Consider the following 25035-nt stretch of genomic DNA (forward strand, 5'->3'; position numbering starts at 1 on the left):
GCTATATGTTCATGGGATGTTCTGTGTCATGTTTAATTTTTTTTTTTTTTTCACTTCCAGGAACTGGAGTTTTCTAACCTGTTTGCAGTCCTTCACTGTATTCACTCATTCTTTGCAGCCAAAGTGGCTTGTTTGGACCCTTTGTATGTAGGCAGCCAAGCCACAGCTTCTGCTGCTCCCACAACTTCTGGTACTGGCAAATTAAAGTATACTACTGGACATCCCCCATGACAGCACTGCCACTTAACAATGAGACATAAAAATGTATAAATATTCATAAGATTTAGACCTTTGGTGAACCATGTATGTGGAAACCAATCCTGGAGGCAAGACATCTTGCAGCATCAGCAGATAAATGGTCACGTGGGATCATAACTTCATCTCAGTTCTGCAAGACATCAGTAAATAATCCTAGTCAAAACCCCAGAATAGGATGGATATGCTTTTAGTATTATCTATTTGTACTTACATAGTGCTTTAAGCAACATTGGAAGCAAAGGAATAAATGGCAAAATAAAGCACTTGAGTATTTAATAAAATTTTCAAATTGCTGTAATAATACACAAACAGAATTGTCATTTTCCTCTTTTCAGATGTTTTTTATGACAATATGCTAAACTCTGAGTATGAACATAATGCCCTATCATTATATTATAAATGAGAGCAAGCATATAGTACATGATGACAAAGGAGATAAGCATGAAAAGACATTTGTGTAAGTACCTCCTCAAATAAGAAAGCACTTTAAGCACTGTTGTAAATCCATACTTGTGTTTATACATGGAGTTATGCTACTTTTTCCATTTTGTTCTCTTCATCCAACAGTAAAAATATCAAACATATAACCATACTGATCTGATTCATTAAAAACAATACAAAACAAACAAGCCAAAAAAGAAAAAAACACTTTTTCATGGATAATTCCCTCTTATTCCAGTAAAATCAGTGGCATATGAATTTAATTTTAATTATAAATTAAGTACAAGTACAAAAAACAGTGTGTCATCTGTTTATTTCCTCTTTTTTTTTTTTTTTCTGTTTAGAATTAAATACCATAAATATAACTGTCTTTGTTCACAGGATTTTGAAATCATTTCAGACAACCCACCTAATACATTGTTTCCATGGTTAATCTTTATTTCATATAACAGATAGAACTTACATTCCATTTAAACTCTCAGCAAATAGACATTTTACATTATACTTGAAAAATTATTTTTTTCCCTTTGAATTCTTACTAAGTTATTATATATATAGATAATAAAAGACAGGAATAAATTGAGTAAGCTATAAAGAGTACATTACAGAATGCATAATTTCTTTGATTTTTAAGACCATTACATCGTTCTGGATCTAGTTTCAGAGTATCATTTAATGATGAAATATAAAGGACTTGTAAATTTAAAATTAATAACTTTGTTTAGCTGCAATTTTATAATATAATTTAATTTTGCACTATGACACATGCCCATGAAGATGAAGGAAAAAAGGTATTCATTTTCAGTAGCAATTTTTGGGGTTTCTATTTATTGTATTGAAGTCAAAAATACCTTTTTTTCCCTCTCCCCTTAGACTTGTTAGAAGCATTTATGAGATAGAACCACTATCTTCCTTGTTTAGCAGAAATATCCTTTCCATCACATCCCTTTCTATGTGTAATATGATTAGTACTTCAAAAGTGAAGCCAGAGGAGAGCTTATCCAAATGAGAACAATTCAAAATGCAAGGCAAGGACAATAGATGAATTAAATGTAAGAGCAAATAATGACTGTGTTGTTTTTGCTTTGCATTAGAAATATTTGGATTTACATGTGTGAGAGTAACATTGTTTTGATACAGTATAGCTGATCTAATTTGATACTAGTTCCAAATAATCTGAAAATATTTGAGGGAGGGGAACTCTTTTATCACTTTCAAAGAGAAAGAAGTACACATGTACTTCCTCTTAATATGCCTCCAAGAGCTGCACATTTATTTTCCATCCTAATTTTAGTGGAATGGTGTAACAATCCAACTATTAAGTACTCTAAGTGGCATAAAAATCTAACTTTTTCATATAAACCATCATGAACTTTTTTATAAGAATTGTCCCTAAATAAGGAGGTCACATCTGAAGGCCAGATAAAACTACCATGCCTGTACATAGGATCTCGAGCTTGGGACACAAGCCCCAGATATTTAGAATCTAAAGCTGTAACATTTTAAGAGGTTTGACAGTGGTAACTCAGGCACTGCCCTTATGGAAATCATATATTGGAAACACATTTTTTGGCAGAGCATTGACAGTGCTGGAAAGAGAAGCCTGATATCTTTTAATGTCAGTTCTCAGTGCTCCCAAATGACCTCTTCATTTTCAGTGCATTGCTGTGGCATTCAGCTGTCCCAGCAGTGTGGCCCTGAGCTGCCACCTCTGCTGGCCATAGCAGAGTCTGAAACTGGCAGCTGCTGGTTGAGTGCTTTTCCTTCAACTGTTCATGTGCAGTTCTGAGGGGAGTTTAACAGACATGCTTGAATGAATGTAATGTTTACCCAAACCAGCACGAAGTATGTCATTGCAAATTTTTGCAGACGAAGGTGTTCCATTATATGAAAGCCACCCACAAAGAATTTAAACAAAAATGCTTATTTTGGAGATTGGAGTCCATGGCATGAGATTTTGGGACTCTGCCAGTGTTTCCTGAAGATCTCTCAAGAATTCTCTTTGTAGAACACCTGCATTCATCACTGAGACTTTTGCAACTGGGCATTAAATACAGAACATTTAAGAACCACATTAGCCTGTAAATTGTTTTTTGTTGTTGTTTTTCTAAGGAGGTAAACTGATGGGACTTCATCAATGCTTTTATTTTCAAGAAGAAAAGTGTTATGGAGAGAATATAAGATGTCATGGCTTTGATGTAGCAGGTGTCTGTGCAGTGACCTCACATAATATTCAGAGGTGACTCTGCATCCAGCCTTGCCCTTGTAGAGCAACTTGGTCAGAAATTCAGTATTGAACCAAAGAGCCAAAATTTTAAATTCTGTGTTATAACTAATCCTGAAGCACCAAAAATAAAATTTACAGACATATTAAATGGCTACATTTTGCATTTAAATACCTACATTTAAAACATAGTGAACCATATCCATATGTCAAAACTCAGGCTTTACGTTGCAGCCTCTCATTTCACAAATAGCATATAATGAATATAAGTGTTTTGTAAGTCAACACAGCCCATTGACAATGAAAAAATAGAATTATAATGAGCCATCAGCTTTTACTAAAAATCCACATTCAAGTTAAAGAAAATATTTTAGCAAGAAAGAGTAAAGAAACCAATCTGTAGCATAATATGTAATTTGTTCTCTTTATGTCATGATATTTTCAAATGAGATTAATAAAGAAAATTCTTTATAGTACTGTGCCTATTGAAGTGATGTCATACAGTATACCAAAAATATGTTCACTTAAGTATAACTAAATATATTTGGATTGATTTGGTTTGCTTTATGATGGGAATTTTAGATTATCTGATCTTCACAGAATTAATCATATGCTAGGTTATGGTGTTAGCATAATTTTATTATGGAAGTGTTACCAATTTGAATACATTTATTCTTGATTTAATCAATAAATTAATAAATTTAATTTTTCTACATCTTTTAAAAATTACAGTTACAGATTTTCAAAAAAGCTTTGCATTTCAATAGCACAAAGGCACCTTTGAAATAAAAATCAGCATATTTTTAGCTGTTGGCCATTTTATTATGTTAATTAAGTGCATCAAGAATTTTGTGGAGAAGAGCTAGTTGTAAGTGGGCTATTTGTTTAAACCAGTAATTTATTTTTTTTTAATTCAAACTAGAATTCTAAAAAATGCAAACCAGTAATATACAGTATCAATATACTTGGAGAAAAGAATAATGAAAAATATTGTTTTCTAAATTAGTTCTTGAGTCCACAAAATGATATTTATTTATTTTAAATGTGGATACTTATCAGAACACCTCAAAATGTACAGTTGAACATCTGTAGTTGTCAACACTGAAGCCTGTTACTTTAAATGTATTTTGGTTTATTGAATGCCTTAAGATGTTTCTTGTATCAGACAAAATGTTAAAAAATACTTGAGATCCTGAGAATGTAAAACTGCTGTCCTTAGAAATTCAGATCAGTTTTCATCCTTCCTCAGCAATTCCAAGAAAGCTTCTGGAAATTTTATTAACATTTAAAGCACTAAGCCTCGCATTTCACCTTCTTATTTCTTTATATGGTGATTTGGTCTCTGAAAAAAGTCTAGTGTCTGATAAAAAGTTAAAGCTGTTTTTAAAAAGTTCTGTCTCGGGCAATTATGCATCTGAGCTTAAGACCCACACATCTGACCAGTTCAGTATGATGGGAAACATGAAAGACTCACTCAAGTTCCCAAAATTTAAGTACCTGTCTTAGATGCCTGAGGTTGCACTTCAGGCACTTCAAAAGGGAAACACAAGGTGGGAATATAGCTTAAGATCTCTGAAGGCATGTATGTGTCTCTCTTTCTCTCTGTTTCCCTAAGGAACTAGAGGTGCTTCTACTTTAATGTTTTCATTTTATGTGCTTTTAAGCCAGGTTTCTGCCTACAGCCACTCATGCAATTCTTCTTATCACAGAACTGTCCTCAAGCACGAGCTGTTTCTTTCAGGATGACACTAAGCAAGTATCCCAGTTCCAGATCTTGATGGGATTTCAGACCCTGCAGCCCAGCTGAAATGAGTCCAGAGGAAAAAACCCTCTGAGATGTTAGCCAGACTGTCAGGTCCTGGTGCCAGTCACTTCTGTGTCTGTGGTGGCTGCTGCTCGTGCACCATGGAGAAAGAGCTAAAAAGCTGAGCTTCACAGTGTAGCCCCTGGAGAGCAGTACCTGGAGGGAGAAGCTGTGCTGCAGCAACGGGCAAAATGAAGCTGAAAAAGGCTGATGCTGCCCTGGCAGGTTATTTGGTGTCACTTTTCCCCTCTCCTCACCAGGACAGTATTGGCTGTAAGCAGGATACCCCATGCTGGTTAGCCCTGCTGACCCTGCTGCATCTTTCTCCTCTCCTGCCACAAACACACACCTGAATATTGGCTCTGGTGTCCCCAAACACACTTCCATGTTCCCTCACTCCCGTTGGTCAGACAGATGCAGAACTTTGATTAGCTACATAATGGAGCCTCTAAACCTTGTACACAGCCAGGGTACAGTGTTAAGGATTATGGCAAAAGCATAAGAGTGCTTGAGTTAGTGATTAACTTTCAGGTTATAGCAAATAAAGTCATATCTGTGCTTAAGTGCTTTCCCGACTTGGAGGGTTGTTAAGTGAATTATTTTATTTTCCTGGAATAAATTCTAGTGTGTCAACACATTTCTACTTGCTTGGCTCCATTTTCAGGAAGTTTAGCAGAGACAGTGGTTCATATCCTCTTAGAATCATAAATAAAAAACATCGGAATACTCGAATAAAAATAAATTTTTGTTCAGATTCTGTATATTATTACAGTACCTTGCATAATCTATTGAAATATATTGAATAATGTAAAAACAAATGCTTTCATTTACATTTCCTTGTCAGTTTTCACCATGGTATACATACCTTCTACTTTCAACAACTTTCTCCACAGGAATCCCAGATGTCTATTATAGAAATTATTTTGCTATTCAGTATATACTAATATATAATGATGTGTGTATGTATGTATGTGTGGGGGGTGTGTGTGTATGTGTGTGTGCCTATATATTAGTATATACTAATGGAATATATTCAGTATATATAAATGAAAGTTACATATTAGGCACAATTGTAAAACAAGCATACATCCATGAAGCTTTATATTTAAAAACTTACAATACTATAAAAAAATATGTATATTAGTTGAAGAAATGGCTATTTTTGCAGGGTATGCACAATCTGGATATATGATAATAAATTGATAAATGTTAACAGATTTATTATTTCATACCTCCAGGAACATAGGGGTTTTTTTAATTATTCTTATCCCTTTAGCATATTTACAATATATGTCATAAATTTTAATTTGTTATGGATTAAAATAACTGAAAAAATGTAATAGAAAGTGCTATATATTTTATAAATATTAAAAAATTAAGAAAAGCTATTCAAATTATTTATTTCATTTTTAGTTAAGGTTTTGTGATTGTTTGTAATATGTATTTGTGACAAGCATAAGTCACCTAGTTGTTTAAGCTCATTAATGTACCACTAATAAAATGCTATCTTCTGTTTTGTTTTTGTTATGCTTCTTTTTGTAATGGAACATAGCAGAAAAAAAAATAGAAAATAAATACTTTTTTAACTAATCTTTTGCATTCAGTCATAGAGTGTATGAGTTTTATATCATTGAAAGCCACGCAAGAAAATATTTTAAGAATCTGGGGTGGTAAAATATTTCCCAACAACTGTTTATTTAATAGAAATAATGACCATTCCTTAGTTGCATGATCATTCCAACAAGACCTGTCACCCACTGAATGCCTGACTAGGATTTTGGAAACACCTCATTCTCCCCTGGTTGTGAAGCTCAACCTAGAACTATTACCCAGCCACCAGATTATTTTACCATTGACATTTAAGTGCTTAATTGGTTGGAATTAACCTAGGCCCAATATTGCAATGCCTGAAGGTATTTTTGGTGTATCTTTGAAACCCAACAGTTTTCAAATGGTGCTACAACTACTAGAGCAAAAACAACTTGGACGGGTTTAATTTTGTTTGTCTTTTTCCCTGACTGAGAAGATGCAGAGTCCCTGATTTTATTTAGGCACCTTTATACCTTTTCAGCAATTTAGGGTGGGAGTCTGCAGTACACATCTCACATGCACATTTTTGATGCCTTTTTTGTGCTCCCAGTGTGAGAAAGCCAGGTAAGCTTCATCACAACAGTGCTGCTGTCACCTATCTCTCCCAGCTCTTCCAAAAGCACTCCCAAGGCTTTCTTGGCCCTGAGGCTGGGGTTGCCTTTCTCACCTCTCTACCCAAGGAAATCATCCTTGGTGATCCCAGCCCTTCAGCATCTTGAGGAGAAGGAAACAATATGAACTAATTTTAAGCGTGATGAATATTTTGTGTTCAAAAGATTCTCAGTTCTCATTCCCTAAAGTGATTAGACTGTTGTGGGTTAGCAAACATATGCAGCTCTGCCACATCAGTTAGGTTCCTGTGTCTCACATTTGTTTTCATACCACATTTAAGTGAAAGGGCACAAAAAATGAGAGGAGTGAAGTCTTTAAAAGAAAAGATGAGGAGAAACATAAAATAATACAGTTATGAATACCTTGGAAATAGGTATATTTCAAATGTACAGGAATTCTCTTATAGCCACCATTTTCATTTGCCCATTAACTACAAACTATATTTGCATTAAGACCATGAACTCACATAGGACTGAAAAGTTTGTTTATTCTGGAAATGCCTATTTTCTTCTGAACTATCATTTTAAATCTCACAACTTTTATGTCTTCCCCACAGATTTTGGCCTCAAATGAAAACTCTTGTAATCAGAATTTCCTAAGATATATTCCTTGAATATGATTCTTTAAATTAATGTTTCTTATGTTCCACAGCTATTATACTTTTACTCCAAGCCCTACAACATTTTAATATTGCAAAATTTGAAATTAATTATGATCTATTTACGAGTGCATCAGCCCAATAACAGTTAACAAAGTATGGTACTTATGTATTTTCAATTATAAATTTATAGTTGTCTACTGTTTCTTTTTCAGTATTTTGACAGAATTTATTTTTACATTTGCCTATCAAGTAGCAGTATTTTTTAAGTATTCTTCAAACACAATCTCCATTATAAATTGAAAATTATATCCTTTTAATTTTTTATCCAGAAATAAAATAATTTATTCTCTGTAGTCCTATGGTTATTATTTCTATGTATTTGTAGAAAAAAAAATTAAGGATTTCACCCTACAGAAAGCATTGGCATTTGCTGGCTGTGTACTTTGTGTACTTTGCATGCACACTCTTCTCACCACTATGAGCTGAATTTTTTCCCAATCCTTTCTTCCATGTCATGTACGGCACAGATTTCAACCAGGCCTGGCTCAGGACTCCTTAACACTGTTAAAGCAAATTTTTACTAGCCTAAAAATGCTTCCTCACCAATGTGGAGATGATTTAAAACTTGAGGCCATAAGCAGAGATTATTCTTTATCCTAAAGTATGCAGCATAAAAGCAGCAGCAGCCGGAAGAGAGTGTGTGGAAGCACTACCACTCCATTCTCCCTGGTTTGGCCTTGCAGAATTGCAAGCATAGAAGATAGTAGTGTTTTGGGGTTGTCTGGATTACATAAACCTGAAACTTTTTACTAGATGCTGAGATTGTCACGTGAAGCTATCTCTAGAATCATATGCTTTTAAAAAAAGTTTAATAATAAAATGCTTCATCTATTACCATGAGCTGAAGTAAGAGACCAGGGGCAAAGTTCTTATGCAGACAGACCCAAATTCTAACCTTTCTCTTTTGAACAGGTACAAAGTCCTTTTCGCTAGATATCTTTATTCTTTTTCTTATTTTGCTTCAAGAGTCCAGTTAGGGAAGACAAGGGGTCTCAGAAGGGTCAATCCCCTTAACTGAGGCAAGGAGATGAGATAGTGGTCTTTTCATTGCCAGTCCACCAAGTGCAGCAAAGGCTCCGATTGGGCCAAGATCACAAACAACTTGGGTTCTCTACACACCAGAAGACAAATATTTGAAAGAAGTTTCATCATTTCAGAAGAATCAGGAGCTCAGGCTGTACTTAACATGGAAACTCAAGAGCAAAATGAGAACTCATGTCTGGGTGGTTCGTGCAGCAGCAAGCAGTTCCACATGAGTATTCACAGCTCTCTTCTCTGGCAGGAAGCTTGAGAGCCCCAGTGCTGGTGCAGCATTAGAGATCTGAGATGTACAAGAAGATTAGGGCAACCTTGTGACTACTACGAAGGACCAAGGAGTCCATGAGATGGCAGGAAAGTGTTCATAGAAATATTAATTTAAGAAGAACTGCCTGAGCTACTGAATCTTATCCAGTTTCCTCAGGCAGTAATGTCATATAACCCCTTTTGCAAATGTTTAAACTTAATCTTAAAAGTAATTAGGCTTTTTGGCCATCTTCCTCTTGTTGGAAAGCCTTCTGGAATCTCACTGCTCTGATGGTTTGAAACTGTCTTCCAATTTCCAGCTTAAAATTATTTGTAACTAGTTTATATCTATTTGACTTCATGCCAGTGTTATCCCCCAATTTAATTTTTTTTTCCCAGCCCTAGTGTCAGTCCCCCATTTCCCCTCCTCTCCTTGATATATTTATAGCAAGCAATCATATGCCCTGACAGCTTTCATTGTGCCTGAATGCACAAACCAAGCTCATACAGAAGATGTCGATGCAGTGCAGTGAAATTTGGTGCAGAGAATCCTGAGCTATTGCTGACTCCAGCTGATCTGTCTACCTGTTGTGCTGCAGCAAGACCAGCTCAGGGCCAGAAGCAGTTCATCCACTTTAATGCACTTTGAGATAATAAATACAGCCCATCAGCACCATGCTGTGATGTACTGCTTCTAGAGCAGATAAAGTCCATGGCAGCTCAGGGCTTTCAGCACTGCTCTTCTTCATTGCTCACTGAAGACATTCGCTAATCAGGCTCACTGGCTTGCTTCCATACCATCCTAATGGGATACAGACTTACTCTAAATCGCTTCTGAATTTTACCTTTTTCCCAGAATGTGACTACTCCTGCTCCTTATGCCATGGTCCAGATATGATCTCCCTTATGTCCTGCCCCATGGCCATAATATTTGTCACTGTCTGCAAAGGCTGTGACTGGTATCATGAGTTATTTCTGTGACTACATCACACTGGTGACTCACAGGCATCCTGTGCAAAGCTAGTATATCACAGAGCTACTTGTTCTTCCAGTCTTGTGATCAGCTCTCAGCTCATCAGTAATGAGGACGGGGTAGAGGAACAGCTCCGTTTATCACCCAGAACATAAACTAGGACTTTTTTTCCCCCCTACATTATGAGCAAGGAGAGGGATAGAGAAATGAGTCATCATTTTAAGAGATAGCTTCCTGTGAGACAGCTCCAAAGGGTGCCAGGGTAAAGATGCATATTTGGAAGCAAATTCTATTTCTTGGAGGCAGGTTAGAGGATTTATATGCCAGTTCTACCCTTTCCACATCTTTTGACTTCCAGCCATGACTAAATAGAAGAAAATAAAAAGCCCTGAAAAGGACAAAGGAGAAAGAGTGAAAGGCTCATAGGAAACCTTTTCTTTATGGTCTTCCAGAGGTAAAATATCTCTAGCGTTTATCAAGTCTTGTTCCATCTTTGCAATCAGACAGTTTGTTCCTGAGTGATTTTTTTTTTTTTTTTTAACCCCTGCAGATGAATTATATTTCAGGAGCCTAGGCTGGGACAGAACTCCAATGACAAAATCAACACTATATTATATATACTTGTTTTTGTTTGATCCAGAGAAATCACATTTTTCAAAGCCCATTCTTACTTTATGTGAGCAGAGCTTTTGACACACAAATAACACTAGAAAGAATTTTAAATCTTCAGTGGGTGGAGTGTTTTTTTTTTTTTTGTTGTTCTGTTTATTTTTAAATGTGAACAGGTGAAACTCAATAAATCAATGTTGTTTCCTTCTATTTTTTTCCCATGTAAAAATGAAATACTGTGAGTCCATTTATTTTGACTGTTCTGTGATCAGCTTCAAGGACTTTGAAAAAGAGAAGTGTGAATCAGTACAAAATAGAAAAAAAAGTTATTTGCAAATATCAACATCAGCCAGGGGTCAGAGAGTTACCTAAATTATTGAAAGCTTGTGCAAAACAACATTTGTTTTAATGAACAGGAACATTAGATTTTAAGTTTATACATATATTCGGTGTTAGCTTTAAACTATGAGTTATGAGCTGTTTCTATAAAAAAAAAAAACAACTCCTGATACATAAAATGTTGGACTGCCTCATAGTAGATACATAAATTTGGCAAAGCTTAAATCAAATACAGTGTGGTGGCTGTATTGCAAAGAAGATAGATGACTGTTTAAAGTGGTCTTTTACCCCTTGCCAGTTGGCTGCTGTGAAGATTTGCAGCTGAGCCCATGAGCAAGCTGATGAGAAGTCTGTAGTCCATGGGTACAAGCTGCTCAGAGGAAGGCAGGCCTGTTACTCTGCCCTTCACAAAAGGACCTGTCTTAATCTGATCCTTTCTGATCTCAGTGAGGGAGGCTTCTGTCTTCTCTTCCATTATTTTATGGGGAAAAAAACACTGGCCTCAACACCGAGTAAAGATGAGAAAAAATCACTTTCGGGCTAGTTCAGGAGGACATCTTTTCTAAACTCCCATGCCCCAGGTGAGAGGATTAATAAATAAAAGAGTATAATGTCCCTTTTTTTTTTTTTTTTTTTAATTGTGTAGTTATTTTTGTGATTCCCCAGCTTTATGATAGATAATGCTTAACCCTGGTCTTAGGAGCATTGGCAGTCTTCAGTCTATTGATGCATAAGAGGAGCTGAAGAGGGTCTTTTTATAAATTCATTCTTGTTTAATGTTAAGCTTTGATACTGTGATTCCTGTCTCTGTGACTTGAATAAAGTATTCTGGGTTTTATTATATGGCAATGTTTAATTAGAATAATTTTATTTATTATATCACTATCATGATTCTTCCACATTTTTCCTTCATACATCTGTCAGCTCCCAATTCTACTCTTCCACAAGTTTTATGAGATGACTTCAGTAGTTTCAGTATTTCGATTCACTTTTTTGAAAAGATGCTGCTTTCAGTTTAGACTGGTTTAATTACACATTGTTATATTCTGAATAGTATTTGAAAAAGGAAGGGGAGGAGGTGAGGTGGAAGATAGTGTGTGTTTCAGTACAAGCAGATAAAATGATTGATGTTCTATAAAATTCTATATAATAATTCTTGGGTTTTTTTTAATTTATACAATATGTGAAAGCATTGTCAATGGAACTGCATTTTCTTTTATGAGTTCTGATACTTTTTTGTATATGCTAAGTAATTTTTTTCCTCAGGTTACAGATGTATTTTTCTATGTTGAATCAACCTGGCATAGTATTGACTTGTATGTGATGTTTGCTGAGGGTAAAGTATTACTCTGAGACCACATGTTACAATCTGAGACCAAATGAAGCCACAAAATTATTGTTTTTCACCTTATTTCTAATGCTTGCTTTGTTTCAGTTATTAAATTTTGTGTGAACATGTAATCAGAAAAATGTATGTGGGGTGTAAAAGGAAATTTGAGATGCTCTAATCCAAAAGCTGTATACTTTCTTATGTTTTGTTGAATTCCAGTATGAATGGCCTGATGAAGGTCTCAAGTTCCTTAACAAAAAATGCTGCAAATCTCATGCTTTTGGAATCTCTTCAGGCAATGTCTCTGGTTTGTATGTGCTTTCTCAAATAGTCCCTGGGCCCTAGTACTTAAGGTATGATATTTTCACAAAAGCATTTTCCTACAGCTATTTAAACTGATGACACTGTTTGCTAATATTTTTCAGGAGTAACTTTACCTGGAGCATGAACCTCTTTTAAGACTGGGTTGTTTGTTTTAATGTTGTTGTTTTTTGCTTATGCCTTGCTCTTTTCAACACTTTAATACCTGAGGATCCCAGACAGACAACCGTTTCAATAGCAGAGACTAAAAACAAAAAAGCATCTATAGCTAATATGTTGATAATGTGCCTAAGCTTATAGTCTAAAATCCTCTACTTAATCCTATTCAGATGTTTAGAATTGATCTATCAAGCATCTTTGAGATAACAGAATAAAAGCATTTCCAAGCCTGTTTCAGACAACAGGCTTCACTTTTTTAATGAAGAATATTACTCAAGAAGGAAGAAACTTAAGCACACCATTTTCTTCTAATATCTGGCAGAAGCCATAGCATACAAAACATAGTTCACTTTAAAACACTAAAAATAACTTTTCCCTTTATTTTTAAAACAGTTTCTGTGATGGGCATGATTAAAAATAAACATTTTGTTAACACAGCTTCAGGTCATTCCTTCAGGTCCTGTTGCTGGTCACCACAGAGAAGAGATCAGTATCTGCCCATCCTATTCCGCTCACAAGGAGTTTAATGTCTTTCTTATATTGTAGTGCCCAGAATGCCCCCAGCACTGGAGGTGAGTCTGCCCCAGCTCAGAGCAGAGCAGGACAATCCCCTCCCTTGCCTGGCTGTGATGCTGTGCCTGATGCACCCCAGGACAGAGCTGATTCTCCTGGCTGCCAGGGCACTGCTGACTCATACTTAGTTTGCCACCAACAAGCTCCCTTGACAGAGCTTTCCTCTTACTCTAGAAAATAATTTTTAATGTGCTTGGCCCTAATTTTTTGATGACAGTAATTTTTTAAATTGCAAATAAATTCTGGCCTAATTTTATATATCTGACACGACTTTACAGTTGACCAGCCACAGTGTGTCTGGACCTTTGGGCTTTTTGGCTTTCTGAACCCTGACTCTACACGATATCCTAATGTTAGGCTGGCCATGAGTATGCGACTGGAAGTGAGAGTGGTTCCAAGAACAAAGATGTAGTGGGAGCCAATTTGTCGCAGTTTTCGCTCCCCTTGGCATGAGTTAAACAGCAGCAGTGTGCCAGAAGTTTTGTGCTTTCCAGTCTCCTGAACCTATGGGAAACTGTGACTCTAGGTAGAGGGGTAAATGCAGCCATGGGCTGTGAACGGGCGTATGTTGAAAGCAATCAGAGCAATATTGTGTCCATAATCACCTTCCCTTGGCATGATATTTGCAGTTGCAGTGTGCCTGGAGCTTTGGGCTTTCTGGTTTTCTGAAAACTAACATTAACCCTAATAAAAAGCCTAATTCTAAGCCTAACCATAACCCTAACCTTAAACCTAACCCTTTCTGGACCATAACCCAAGCCATAACCCTAACCCTAGGTAGATGAGTAAATGCAGCTATGGGCTGTGTATGGTCTCAAGGAGAAAGGTGTAGATGGAGGCATATTTTTGCTGTATTGACAAATCCTGGTCATGACTTTTGCTGCTGCTGTGTGCTTGGAGCCTTGGGCTTTCTGGTTTCCTGAACACTAACCCTAGCTGTAACCCCCACCATAGGCAAAGGGTTAAATGCAGCTATGGGTTGTGGATGGTATTACATTGAAAGGTGGGGAGGGAGCCATATTGTGTCCATTTTCACCTTCCTTTGGCATGATATTTGCAGTTGCAATGTGCCTAGAGCTTTAGGCTTTCTGGTTTTCTGAACTCTAACCTGAGCCATGACCCCAACCCTAGGCAGATGAGTAAATGCAGCCATGGGCTGTGGATGGTCTCAAGGAGAGAGGTGTGGAGGGAGGCATATTTTTGCTGTCTGGACCATTCCGTATCATGACTTTTGCATCTGCAGTGTGCCTGGAGCTTTGGGCTTTCTGGTTTTCTGAACCATAACCCTAGGCAATATCCTGACCCTAGGCTGGGCATGAGTATTGACCTGGGAGTGAGAATGGTTCCAAGAAGAAAACTGGGGTGGGAGGCACTTCGTGACAATTTTTTTTGGTGACAATCTGTCACGGTGAGACCAGAGGGTTTGCCAATTTTGAATATTTAATTTCCTTTAGAGATAGGATTTAGGAGTAAAGACAACGCAGGCTCAAAACTTAAAAAGAAAGTACAAGAAGAAATTTATTAACAACACAAGAAAAAATTATTCAGAATAAGATTCCTAGATTATTCCCTCCTCCCTTCATTCCACATTTTTTCCCAGCCACATACAGAGAACACTTCAGTCAGTTATCCACTCAAATAATCATTTCAGGTCACTTAAGAGAGAAAAGTTCCTTTTTCTGCTTTAGACTTAGGGGTGTCTTCACCTTCACAGTCTGCATTCGCCGGGGACCTACAGAACTATTAATTTTCCTCTCATTCCCACAGTCCTTCCAGAGTTGTGTTATGGGTTATGATGCACACATGGGGTACCACTTTTAAAGGCGGGCTGCTGAAAAACAAAATCCTCTTCATCATCTTCTATATCAAATGTCTCTGTTCATATTCCAGTCCCAAAACAGAGAGCTCAATTTCCCAAGGCAAGGAAAGTCTTCAACTCAAGCACCCATCCTCCCCAAGTATATTTCACAGTTTAAAGGAATTTTAGTGAAGTCACAATCCCCTCATAGCCCCACAAAAAAAAAAAAGATTTTCAGCTACTTATCAGTTGCATCTTTTCATTCTCTTCCCATCAGGAACTTTATCTTCATTCTGCTGATTTCTGTGGACTCCATGCTTTATTTCTTCTCATTAAGGGGAATTGAGAATCTTATCGAGGCATTAAGAAGTTAAAATTGTATCCAGATCATTAAGAAGAAAGCATGCGGCCAGTGCCAGGGGGTCCATGCGGCCCTGCCGAGTCAAGCTGGGGCCGGACTGAGGGCTCCCTGCAGAGCCAGTGCCGGGCAAGGATGCCGAGCCGGGCCCCAGACCGAGCCTGGAGCTGGGCCAGGACCCCGGCCAGGAATCCCCGCTCCTCCAGAGGCCGGAATCATAATGACCCACCAGAATTTCAGTCACTGTGATTTTTGAAAGCAAAATAACTTTTCATTGGTTTCCTGAGCTGTCCATCACCAAATCAGCTCTCTGATTGGTTCCAGCAGCTCACACGGGAAACTCCCAGAGGCGGGAGAGTCCCTCCCCCTCCCCAGCCTCATGGTGCTTTCCCTGAGGGGAAATCCACCCTTCTGCCCGAGCACCTAAAACCAACACACAACCCAACTTTAACCCTAAACCAAACCCGAATCCATTAATATTCTGAACCCGGACCCTAACCATAAACCTAAATTTAACTCTATCTCAAAAACTTATGTTAAACCTAAACCTAATGCTAAACTAAAGCCTAAGACTAACCCTAAACATAACCCTAACCCTAGACCTAACCCTAACCATAACCCTTAATGCTAATCCTAAACCTTACCCTAACTCTAACACAAATCCCTGAACCTAATTCCAAATTCCTAACCCGAAATCTAAACCCTAAAACTAACTCTAGACCTAACACTAACCTTAACCCTAACACTAATCCCCATTCCATAATCCCTGTTTCCTAATCCCTAATCCCTAATTCTGAATACCTAATTCGGAATTCCTAATTCCTAATCCCTAATTCCTAACCCCAAATCCCAACCCTAAACCTAAACCTAAACTTAAACCAAAGCCCAACCCTAACCCTAATCCTAACCCTAAAGCTAAACCTAACCCTAAGACTAACCCTAACTTTAAACCTAGCCATAACCCTAACCCTAGGCAGAAGAGTAAATGTAGCCATTGGCTGTGGATGTCTCAAGGAGGGACCCATATTGTGGAAGTCCTGACCTTCCCTGGTCATGACTTCTGCAGCTGCAGTGTGCCTGAAGCACTGGGTGCTCTGTTTTTCGGAACCCTTACCCTACGTGATCTCCTATGCCTAGCCTTGACCTTAGTATCCACCTGGATGTGAGAGTGGTTCCAATGACAGAGCTGTGGTGGGAACCACTTTGTGGCAGGTTTTTTTCCCCTTTACCTGAGTTTAAATGTTTTTTAACATTGAAACTAGATAACCTAACTGACTGAAAATTTTGACTTTTTCAGGTCATCCTTTTCATGATTACGCCAGGCTGACGTTCACCTTGTTTCTGTAAGTGTGATGCCAGAAGGGTGGCCAGGTAATCAAAATAATAGGCTTGATGTACATTATGCAGTAAATATTCCCATAATTTTTCCCTTACAGCCTTTTTTTCCTTCTCAGGTAGCTCAGCTGACTCCTTGATATTGTAGCTTATAATGGAGCAGAAGCCAGAAAATGCTTAGAAGGGAAGTAAGAAATAGGAAATATTAGGCAACCTAAGGAGATAGTGATATCCAGGGAAATTTTTGCTCTGTGGGAAGATTGCAGTTTCCTAGATGTTAGCAAATCTAAAGGCCAGTAATTTCATCATCATTCCAACATTATCAAATCAAAATGCTTTTATTGTGATGATGCCAAGATTCTGTATAAAATGTAGGGGCTGCAAGATAAAAAAACCTTCAAAAGAATATGCCGATTTTCTAATTCCTTGCCTTTTCAAATTACAGTAATTGAAGATGGGTTTGCTCATTGCATGGCACAGTAGGTCATGATAAGGCAGAAACTATTCCATTCACAGTACTATTTCTGCTTGAATCTGGGCATATTCTTTCCAGTCTGGATATCGAGTCTAGACAATGTTTCTCTGAATAACACAAAGGTGTCTTCATCATTTTGTTTTTGTTGGCAGGCTTTTATACCCCCTCAGGCTAAACCAATTCCATAAGCTGGCAGAGGCCAGAGGCATCAGATCTAATAGTTCTGGCATTATGTCTTAATGACCCTTTTGTGGGCTATCATGAGTCATCTATTTTTTTCTTGACTCATTGCAGACAATTCCGAGTAAGTGGCGCTTAAATAGAAGTATTTATACAAAAACCACTTGGTCAGTTCACAGAATTATCAAATTATTTTAGAGTAGCTCTACGTGAGTCACAGCAGCAACAATGCATTGATGAGTCCAGCAGAAATCAATAGCTCTCTGCATCTGCTCAGCAATCTGTATAAATTGTCATTGTAGATTCCAGAACTGGGGCCAAAATTCAAAATTCTATGTAAAGATTTACTTTAGTCTTACATGTGATCTTGAAAATGCAATAGTTCATCAGTGTTTTAGATGTCAGTGAGAGTCAAGCAAGGATAGTTGTTATAGGACAAGATCCTTAAAGTTTGTTTAGCATACAGCAGTATCTCCCTAAACAGCCAGGATGGGTTGCTATCTCATATAAGGAACAATGTGAAGAGTGGTTGAAAGAAGAGTTTAGATCCTTTCTTTCTCCTCATAAAGTAAAATTTGAAAATTGTAAATTTTGAAACCACCAAAATGAAATAAGAATAATATATTAAAACTGCTACTTCTTGGACAAAAATAAATGCTCCCTGAGCTGTGGGTGAAAGACTAACACTATGTAAAAACCAGTTATTTTCTTCTGCCTCTAGTGCTTTGTACTGTACATGTTGCCAAGCAAACTTCTAATGTTATTAGTGAGCACTTGTTGTAGAATACTAATAAATCTTATTCTAGTACAGCCTCTTGTCTTCCTGAGTTTTTCAGGATATATGGAGCAGCATATAAAATAACAACATGGTATGAAAACAGTTGTCATATTTTACTATTGTCTTGGCAGACAATGTAAGTGAGCAAGAAGATTTCCGTAGTCTACTTCACCAAGGCTACAAAAGTTGATCCCAAAAGACAAGTTCCCAAACTAAGGATCTCAGCCCAAATTTGAAAAATGTATGTGGAATCATAAACCTCAAATCAATTGGATTTTATTTTGGGAGAAAATCAATTTAATTAGCTGAGTATATAATGGAATTACATATTGGGAATGTAGGTATGAAATTTATTGTAAGTGGATTATTACCAGAAAATGCTGGGGCACCACTTTTATAACAATAAAAATGAGTTTGCCAATTTATAAAGGCAGTCCTGTTGACTTACTTGTTTCTCTTTTTCTTTCTTTCTTTTTAAATTTATTTTTTATAATCAAGATGTTTTAAATGTTTAAATGTTAAATTTTAATATCAAGATATCTAGACAATAGGATTTCATGCTAATACATTTGATATACACATTATATCAGAATGTACGTGTGTGCTATATCAAAATATTATATCAAAATGCAAGCAAACCTGGTCATTGATGTGACTTCATATATTGTCACTTCTCTCTTGTAAAAAGAAGACATGTCAATTCTTATGAATTCAAGGGAATTCAATTCTCTTCAAGTTTTCAGTACTTAGAATAAATTATTATTCTGGTTTCTATTTCTAGCCATTCATTATGAAGTGATATAAAACAGATATCTAGTGTAGATGGGTATTCAGCCAACATAGTTTGACAGCAAAAAGTGACACTGGTGATGTAAGCAAAGAGATGCTAGGGAATATTCCTGGGCACTGGAACTGAACAACTTTCATTGCTCAATTGTTATGTCCTACTTGTGTTGTTAAATGATTGATTAAAGTGTTCCCTGGCACATACTTGTCCCAGGCTGTCTCCAAAGAAGTTCCACATGGGATTACAGAGTGTGCACTGAGGAGAGGCATTCCCCAAAAGGAGACAGGATGTCATCATCCTGTTCTGGAGAGTGAAAGAGCACAGTGATATGTGTGAGTGCTTCTCTATGCCAGCTTGTCTCAATTCCAGAAGACAGTGTTGGGCATGTTTAATTTAGTAGGATAGACGTAGCCTTAGAGACCTTTCCCTGTGTATTAACAGAAAATCACCTCAGAAATCAAAGGCTTAATTAGAACCAAGGCATTAGTTTAATTTATCTCTGTCTACTGGTATTTTAATGTGTTTGCAGTAAAACCTGTGTCTGCCTTGTCTGTTTTGCACTTCAAATGTGACTGTTACTGTCAAGGCTCACAGTATGTCTTCTCTTATGGAAACATTGTGTCAGACCCTTCATATGCTGAACTATATAAATTTGAGTTTTGTCTCTCCTGCTGCTCAAGGGGCATGAAACATTAAATCCACTTGGATATATCGAATTAGAAGGGTCTGATTCACTCTTCTGGAAGATGGAACAACCTATGTTACTTGTTTGGGAGCAGTTTCAGGAAATTCTTCTATGCCATTGGGACAGAAGGTAAATAACACCATAGATGGCTCTGATAAGTATGCTATTTTACCAGATTTTTCATATGACATAACAATAATGCAATCACAGTAAACTTTGTAAACAATTTTTTTCCCTGATCCTGTTGGATGATTATAAAAGTATTTTAATTACTCATCTAGGGAGATAAGTAAATTCACTGGAAATATTAAGAAAAAATCAACCACATTAGGTTTTTTTCAGAGTAAAAATGATTTTATGACATTTTTTATCATATTAAAATATTATTAACAACTATACTGTAAATCTTCTTTTGCTCAAATTGTTAAAATCATGCAGTAATTTAACAGTTTACTCAACAACTATGCAAGACTACCTTTTAAGGTGAGTCCAGAGAAGGGCCACCAAGATGATTAGTGGGATGGAGCATCTCTCCTATGAAGAAAGACTGAGAGAGCTGGAGCCTGGAGAAGGCCCTGGGAAGATCTTAGAGCAGCCCTTCAGTACCTATATGGGGCCATTATACCTTCTGGAAGCTTAATGTGGAAAGAGAGCCAGTACCTAAATCATCTACTCATGCCACTGTCTTATGGTGTATTACAGGCATTTTCATTTGAGAATGGCTCTAACAGTACAGTAGGCTTGTGGCTAAATTAATATCTCAAGTGTCTTGAAATCTTGGGAGCACATTACAAGCTTCAAGCTATCATTTTGTCTTGACTATTTTTTGTGTCTTCAAAGCAAACCTGAATGGGAACAGTTATTCAAGTGAATATCAAAGTCCTCTTTAAATTAACTTTAAATTTTTAAATTTAAATTTTTAAATTAACTTTAAATTAACATGACTAAGAAATAAATCAGCATATGTTGTAAGTTAAAAGTGTGCTAGCAATTCTGACATACCTTTTTATGTTTGGTTCACAGGCTGTGAACTCAGCTACTTTCAAGCAGTATTTTAATTTCTACTTACTTTCTGGAGGAGAGGTACACAGTGGTTTGTGAAAAAAGCATAGACATAAAAAATAAAAGTAAAACTAATGGGCTAGAGAAATTAGGCCTTTACACTGTAGATGGTTTTTAAGTTTTTATGGTGCTCACAATAAGCTTGAGCTCTCATCAGCTCTTATAGGGTGCTTCTGTTACCAGTCCCCAGGGGCAGCACAAGTGGGAGGACTAAAAGAGAATGTATTTTGGCAGCAGCAGCCCATGGAGACTTTCTCTTTCCATGGCAGAACCATGGTGTTACAAATGCCAACATGTTGAAGCAGACAAAATAATCTTCTGCCACTCTGCAATTCAAAGCCTTTTTTGAGGTTACCTGCAGCTAACAGATACATATTGAGCAAGGGAAATGCAATATATCCAATCACTATCTGTTTCCCCACCTCTCCAAGGCAGATTGAAAAACTGTAAGTATGGTTAGTATAGATTCCAAGCTCACTTAGAGTGACTGACAGCTGGAAAGACAGGTTCTGCCTGCTTTTGCTCTAGGAGGGCATTTATTCATTAGTACGCTTCATTAATTAATAAGTTGTATTGCTTCTTTCCCCTGTCTATTCCTAAACCCCTTTACTTGGGAACTAAACTACATCTTCTTCATTTATGCCACCAGCAATCAAAGCAGCTACAGCAGCAAATTGAAAATATTTGAGCTGTGAGGTAAAAGAGGGTGGACACAAGTGTGTAAATTTATTTGATTCCCTTTTTTTCTGCAATGTACCATAATTTATGCCCTAAATTTACACAATAGATGCACTTTCCTGTTGTTACACTTTTATTGCCCTTAAGGATATGTCACGGTGTGACTTGGGTTTGCTAATTTTAATATATTTAATTTCTTTTAGAGATAGGATTTAGGAGCAGAGGCAAGGCAGGCTTAAAACTTAAAAGGGATTTAAGAAGAAATTTATTAATAACACAAAAAGAATTCAGAATAAGATTTCTAGATTATTCCCTCCTCCCCCTTCCTTCATTCCACATTTCTTAACAACAACATACAAAGAACACTTCAGTCAGTCATCTACTTAAATAATCATTTCAGTTCACTCTAGAGAGAAAAGTTCCCTTTTTGGTTTAGGCTTAGGGGGTGTCTTCACCTTCACAATTTGTGTTCTCCTGGGGAATAACTGCAAATCATGAATTTCCTCTCATCCCCACAGTCCTTCCAGAGCTGTGCTATGGGTTATGTTACACACTTGGGGTACCACTTTTAAAGGCAAGCTGCTGAAAAACAAAATTCTCTTCATCTCTTTTTCTATTAAATGTCTCCCTCCATATTTCCAGTCCCAAAACAGAGAGCCCCATTTCCTCAAAGCAAAAAGGTCTTCTTTCCAAGCACTGTAACCTCCCCAAGTATATTTCACAGTTTAAAGGAATTTTAGTGTAGTCACAGTCCCCTTATAGCCCATAAAAAAGGTCTTCAGCTACTTAATAGTGGCATCTCTTCAGTCTCTTCCTACTGGAACTTTATCTTCATTCCGCTGACTTCTTTAGACTCCATGCTTTATGTCTTCTCATTCAGGAGAGCTCAGGAGATTGAGAATCTTACCCAGGCATTAAAAGAGTTAAAATTGTATCCAGAACGTGAAGAAGCTGGGCCAGGCCATTGCTGGAAAACCTCTGAGCAATGTGGATCATCTGGGGTCTCTCTTAGAATGGGGAGAGTGGAGAAGGGAGAGCCTTTGGTGGCTGCCCTATCCCCCCTCGGCCATGCTGCGTGGAGAGGGGAGCCAAGCCGAGCCGGGAGCCACGCAGAGCTGGGGGCTGTGCAGAGCCAGAGGTGAACCAGGGCCAGGGCTGAGCCCGAGCCCAAGCCCGAGCCCAAGCCCGAGCCTGGAGCCGGGCCACGGCCCTGCCGAGCCAAGCCGGGTCCGGGCCAAGGGGCGCCATGCAGAGCCGGGGCTGGGGACGGGTTGGACCCCCCCGCTGGGGCTGGAGCCCCGCAGGTTGCTGCTTGCCTCCCAGAAAACAAATCAGAGCCATTTAGCTTTTACCAATGTGATTTGTGAAAGCGAAATAACTTTTTAATTGGTTTCTTGGGCTGTCAGCTACAAAATCAGCTCTCTGACTGGTCCCTGCAGCCCACAGGGGGAGTTCCCAGAGAGGGGACAGCCCTCCTGTTTCCGAGCCTTCTGCTGCTTTACTCAGGTGGCTTCCTCCACACCCTCCATGTGAAACCAGCACAGGATACAATGGCATTTACCAGTTCTTCCCCTGCATATCTGTGTTGCAGCCTATATGTGAAAAGTACTGTGACAGCTCAATTAGTGAGGATTTTGACTAATAGTTTAAAGATGCTTAGTGGTATTTATGATGGTATTATTAATGGAAAATAATAAATTGATAGGTTCAAAGATGTGTCAACTGTAAGTGCTCAATTTTCGTAAAATTTCCGTGACTATTTACAACAACTGAACATTATTTGTGTCAATTTGAATACTCATGTAATTATCACCTTCTATAAATGATGAGCTTTAAGCACAGAATAAATATAAAGGAACATGCTTTATATGAGTCTGAAAAATAGGAAAGTTCGTCATAGAATCAAGAGAAGTCTGGTGCTCCAGATGATGTTCCAAAGAAAACATTTCTTTTTATGAAAGGATGTTCAGTGCTAAGGTTTTTAACTGAGTTAAATAACCACCTGTAAAAATTCATCATAGAACTTTTCTTTACCATGTCAGTATTAAACAGATAAGAGAACAGGAAATAAAGAAGATGGAAAATGTATTTCACAAATATATGAGGAGAAAGGTAATTTATTGCAATATAAATTAGAAATTAAATCAGTTAACAACAGAATTGTCACAAAAAGTTCACGTAATATCTATTGATGCTCATAGCTTCCAAAGGGGGGCATAAAAAATTTGGTATCATGGCTACTGCTGTTTAATGAAGCAAGACAAACATACCAGACGTATTCTTTTAATCCCCTTTTAAGACAGTATATAACAGTGAAACATGAAACTTTATATATTACTGAACCTACATCAATGTCTTTGAAACTCAATACATTATTGGCATCAATATCATCATGTTCTGGCTCATCCTGTTGTGCAATTTTTTGTTGTTCAGACCTTTAAAAGAAGACATGATTTGGTGCATTTAAATCTTGTAGATCAGTCCTATCTCTTTAGAGTGTAAGACAGAGTAAAGACTTCCCAATTTATCTTCTCTAATACATATTACTTAGGTGTATTTTCAGCTTTTTTCGTTCTTCGTTACATTCACAGGTGGTAATCACAAATTTCCATACCTTCAAACTAGAAAACAAAACTTCCATACTCCAAAGTAAACCTCTTGTCAAAAGAGCCATATTGATATTGTAGTACTAATCACACTTATATGCTAGTCTCTTTAATTATATCATCACTTACAGCTTTGTTACAGAGGTCTTCTGTCTTATTCAAAGCACAAAATGAACAGTGCTTCATGAACAGCTAGTTATTCGATACTTGCTCTTTTACTCATCGTTTGTGTCTTATTTACAGCACCCTCTTAAATCCACTCTGAAGAGGGAATTATTGAATCTCCTGTGATTTCTGATGTTGCCCATTACTGTAATATCTGAATACTGTTAAAATACTAACCCACTTGTTTACATAAGATACTGAAAGGCCGCCAGGAGTTATGCATGTTTCAGACAGTAGATTGAAGACAGGATGATTAGAAGTGAAAGTTGTCCACTCTCGTTTGGTGTCAGTCTTTCAGGACAGTTTAGTAATTTCTGCAACTGCAAGTGCTCAGGGCAGAACTCTCTCACATCAATCCAAGTACGCACAATTGGAAATTTGGAAACAAGCTACTCTGACCTAATTTTAGAAACTCAAGAAAGAACTTGCTCTTAATACATGAAAGGGTAGCATGGGTTTCAGTGGCCTTGAAAGAAAGGTATCAAAGACAGAAAGAAACCAGTTCTTCACTCAGAAATCATTTGCTTCAAAGGCAAGACCATTCTTTCTTTACCAGCAAGGTTATCTCATTTGTGCCATTTCATTTCACGGCTGCCACAGAAGAGACATCACCTGTGCTAACAGCTTCATTTCCTTAACAGCTTCACTGTTTTACTGCCATTAAACAGGGTGAAGTCTAGCAGAAAGTACTGTTCAGTTAGTAGCATCTTGACTGCATGTGCCCAGCTATAAGTTATTAGATGATTCTTTTAAAGTGCTGGGAAAAAAGGAAGCACAGATAATTGTCATGGGAGAGGCTTTCCCCAAAAAGCTGAAATATATCTTCTCTGTTTTAATGGTTGAGATTTTCATGGAAAAGAAGCAGATAAGCAGAGATGAACTCTCAGTGACTTTACATTCATCTAATATGCTTAGGGCAGGACACCAGAAGGTGACAGTGAGACAGGTAA

The 25035-nt window shown here is 37.4% G+C and overlaps 1 protein-coding gene across 3 annotated transcripts in view; it reads left to right on the plus strand.

Annotated features, from left to right (window-relative positions):
- SNTG1 (syntrophin gamma 1) overlaps positions 1 to 6099 on the plus strand; it is a 314522-nt gene extending 308423 nt beyond the window's left edge. For all 3 annotated transcript variants that reach the window (XM_079302829.1, XM_079302828.1, XM_079302830.1), the window contains one exon: positions 61 to 6099. In XM_079302829.1, the coding sequence (XP_079158955.1) occupies positions 61 to 231 (171 nt within the window). In that variant the 3' untranslated portion in view covers positions 232 to 6099. The remainder of the gene's footprint in view (positions 1 to 60) is intronic.
- The last annotated feature ends 18936 nt before the right edge of the window (positions 6100 to 25035 follow it).

Source organism: Erithacus rubecula (assembly GCF_903797595.1).
Source record: "Erithacus rubecula genome assembly, chromosome: 3".
Taxonomy (NCBI): Eukaryota; Metazoa; Chordata; class Aves; order Passeriformes; family Muscicapidae; genus Erithacus; species Erithacus rubecula.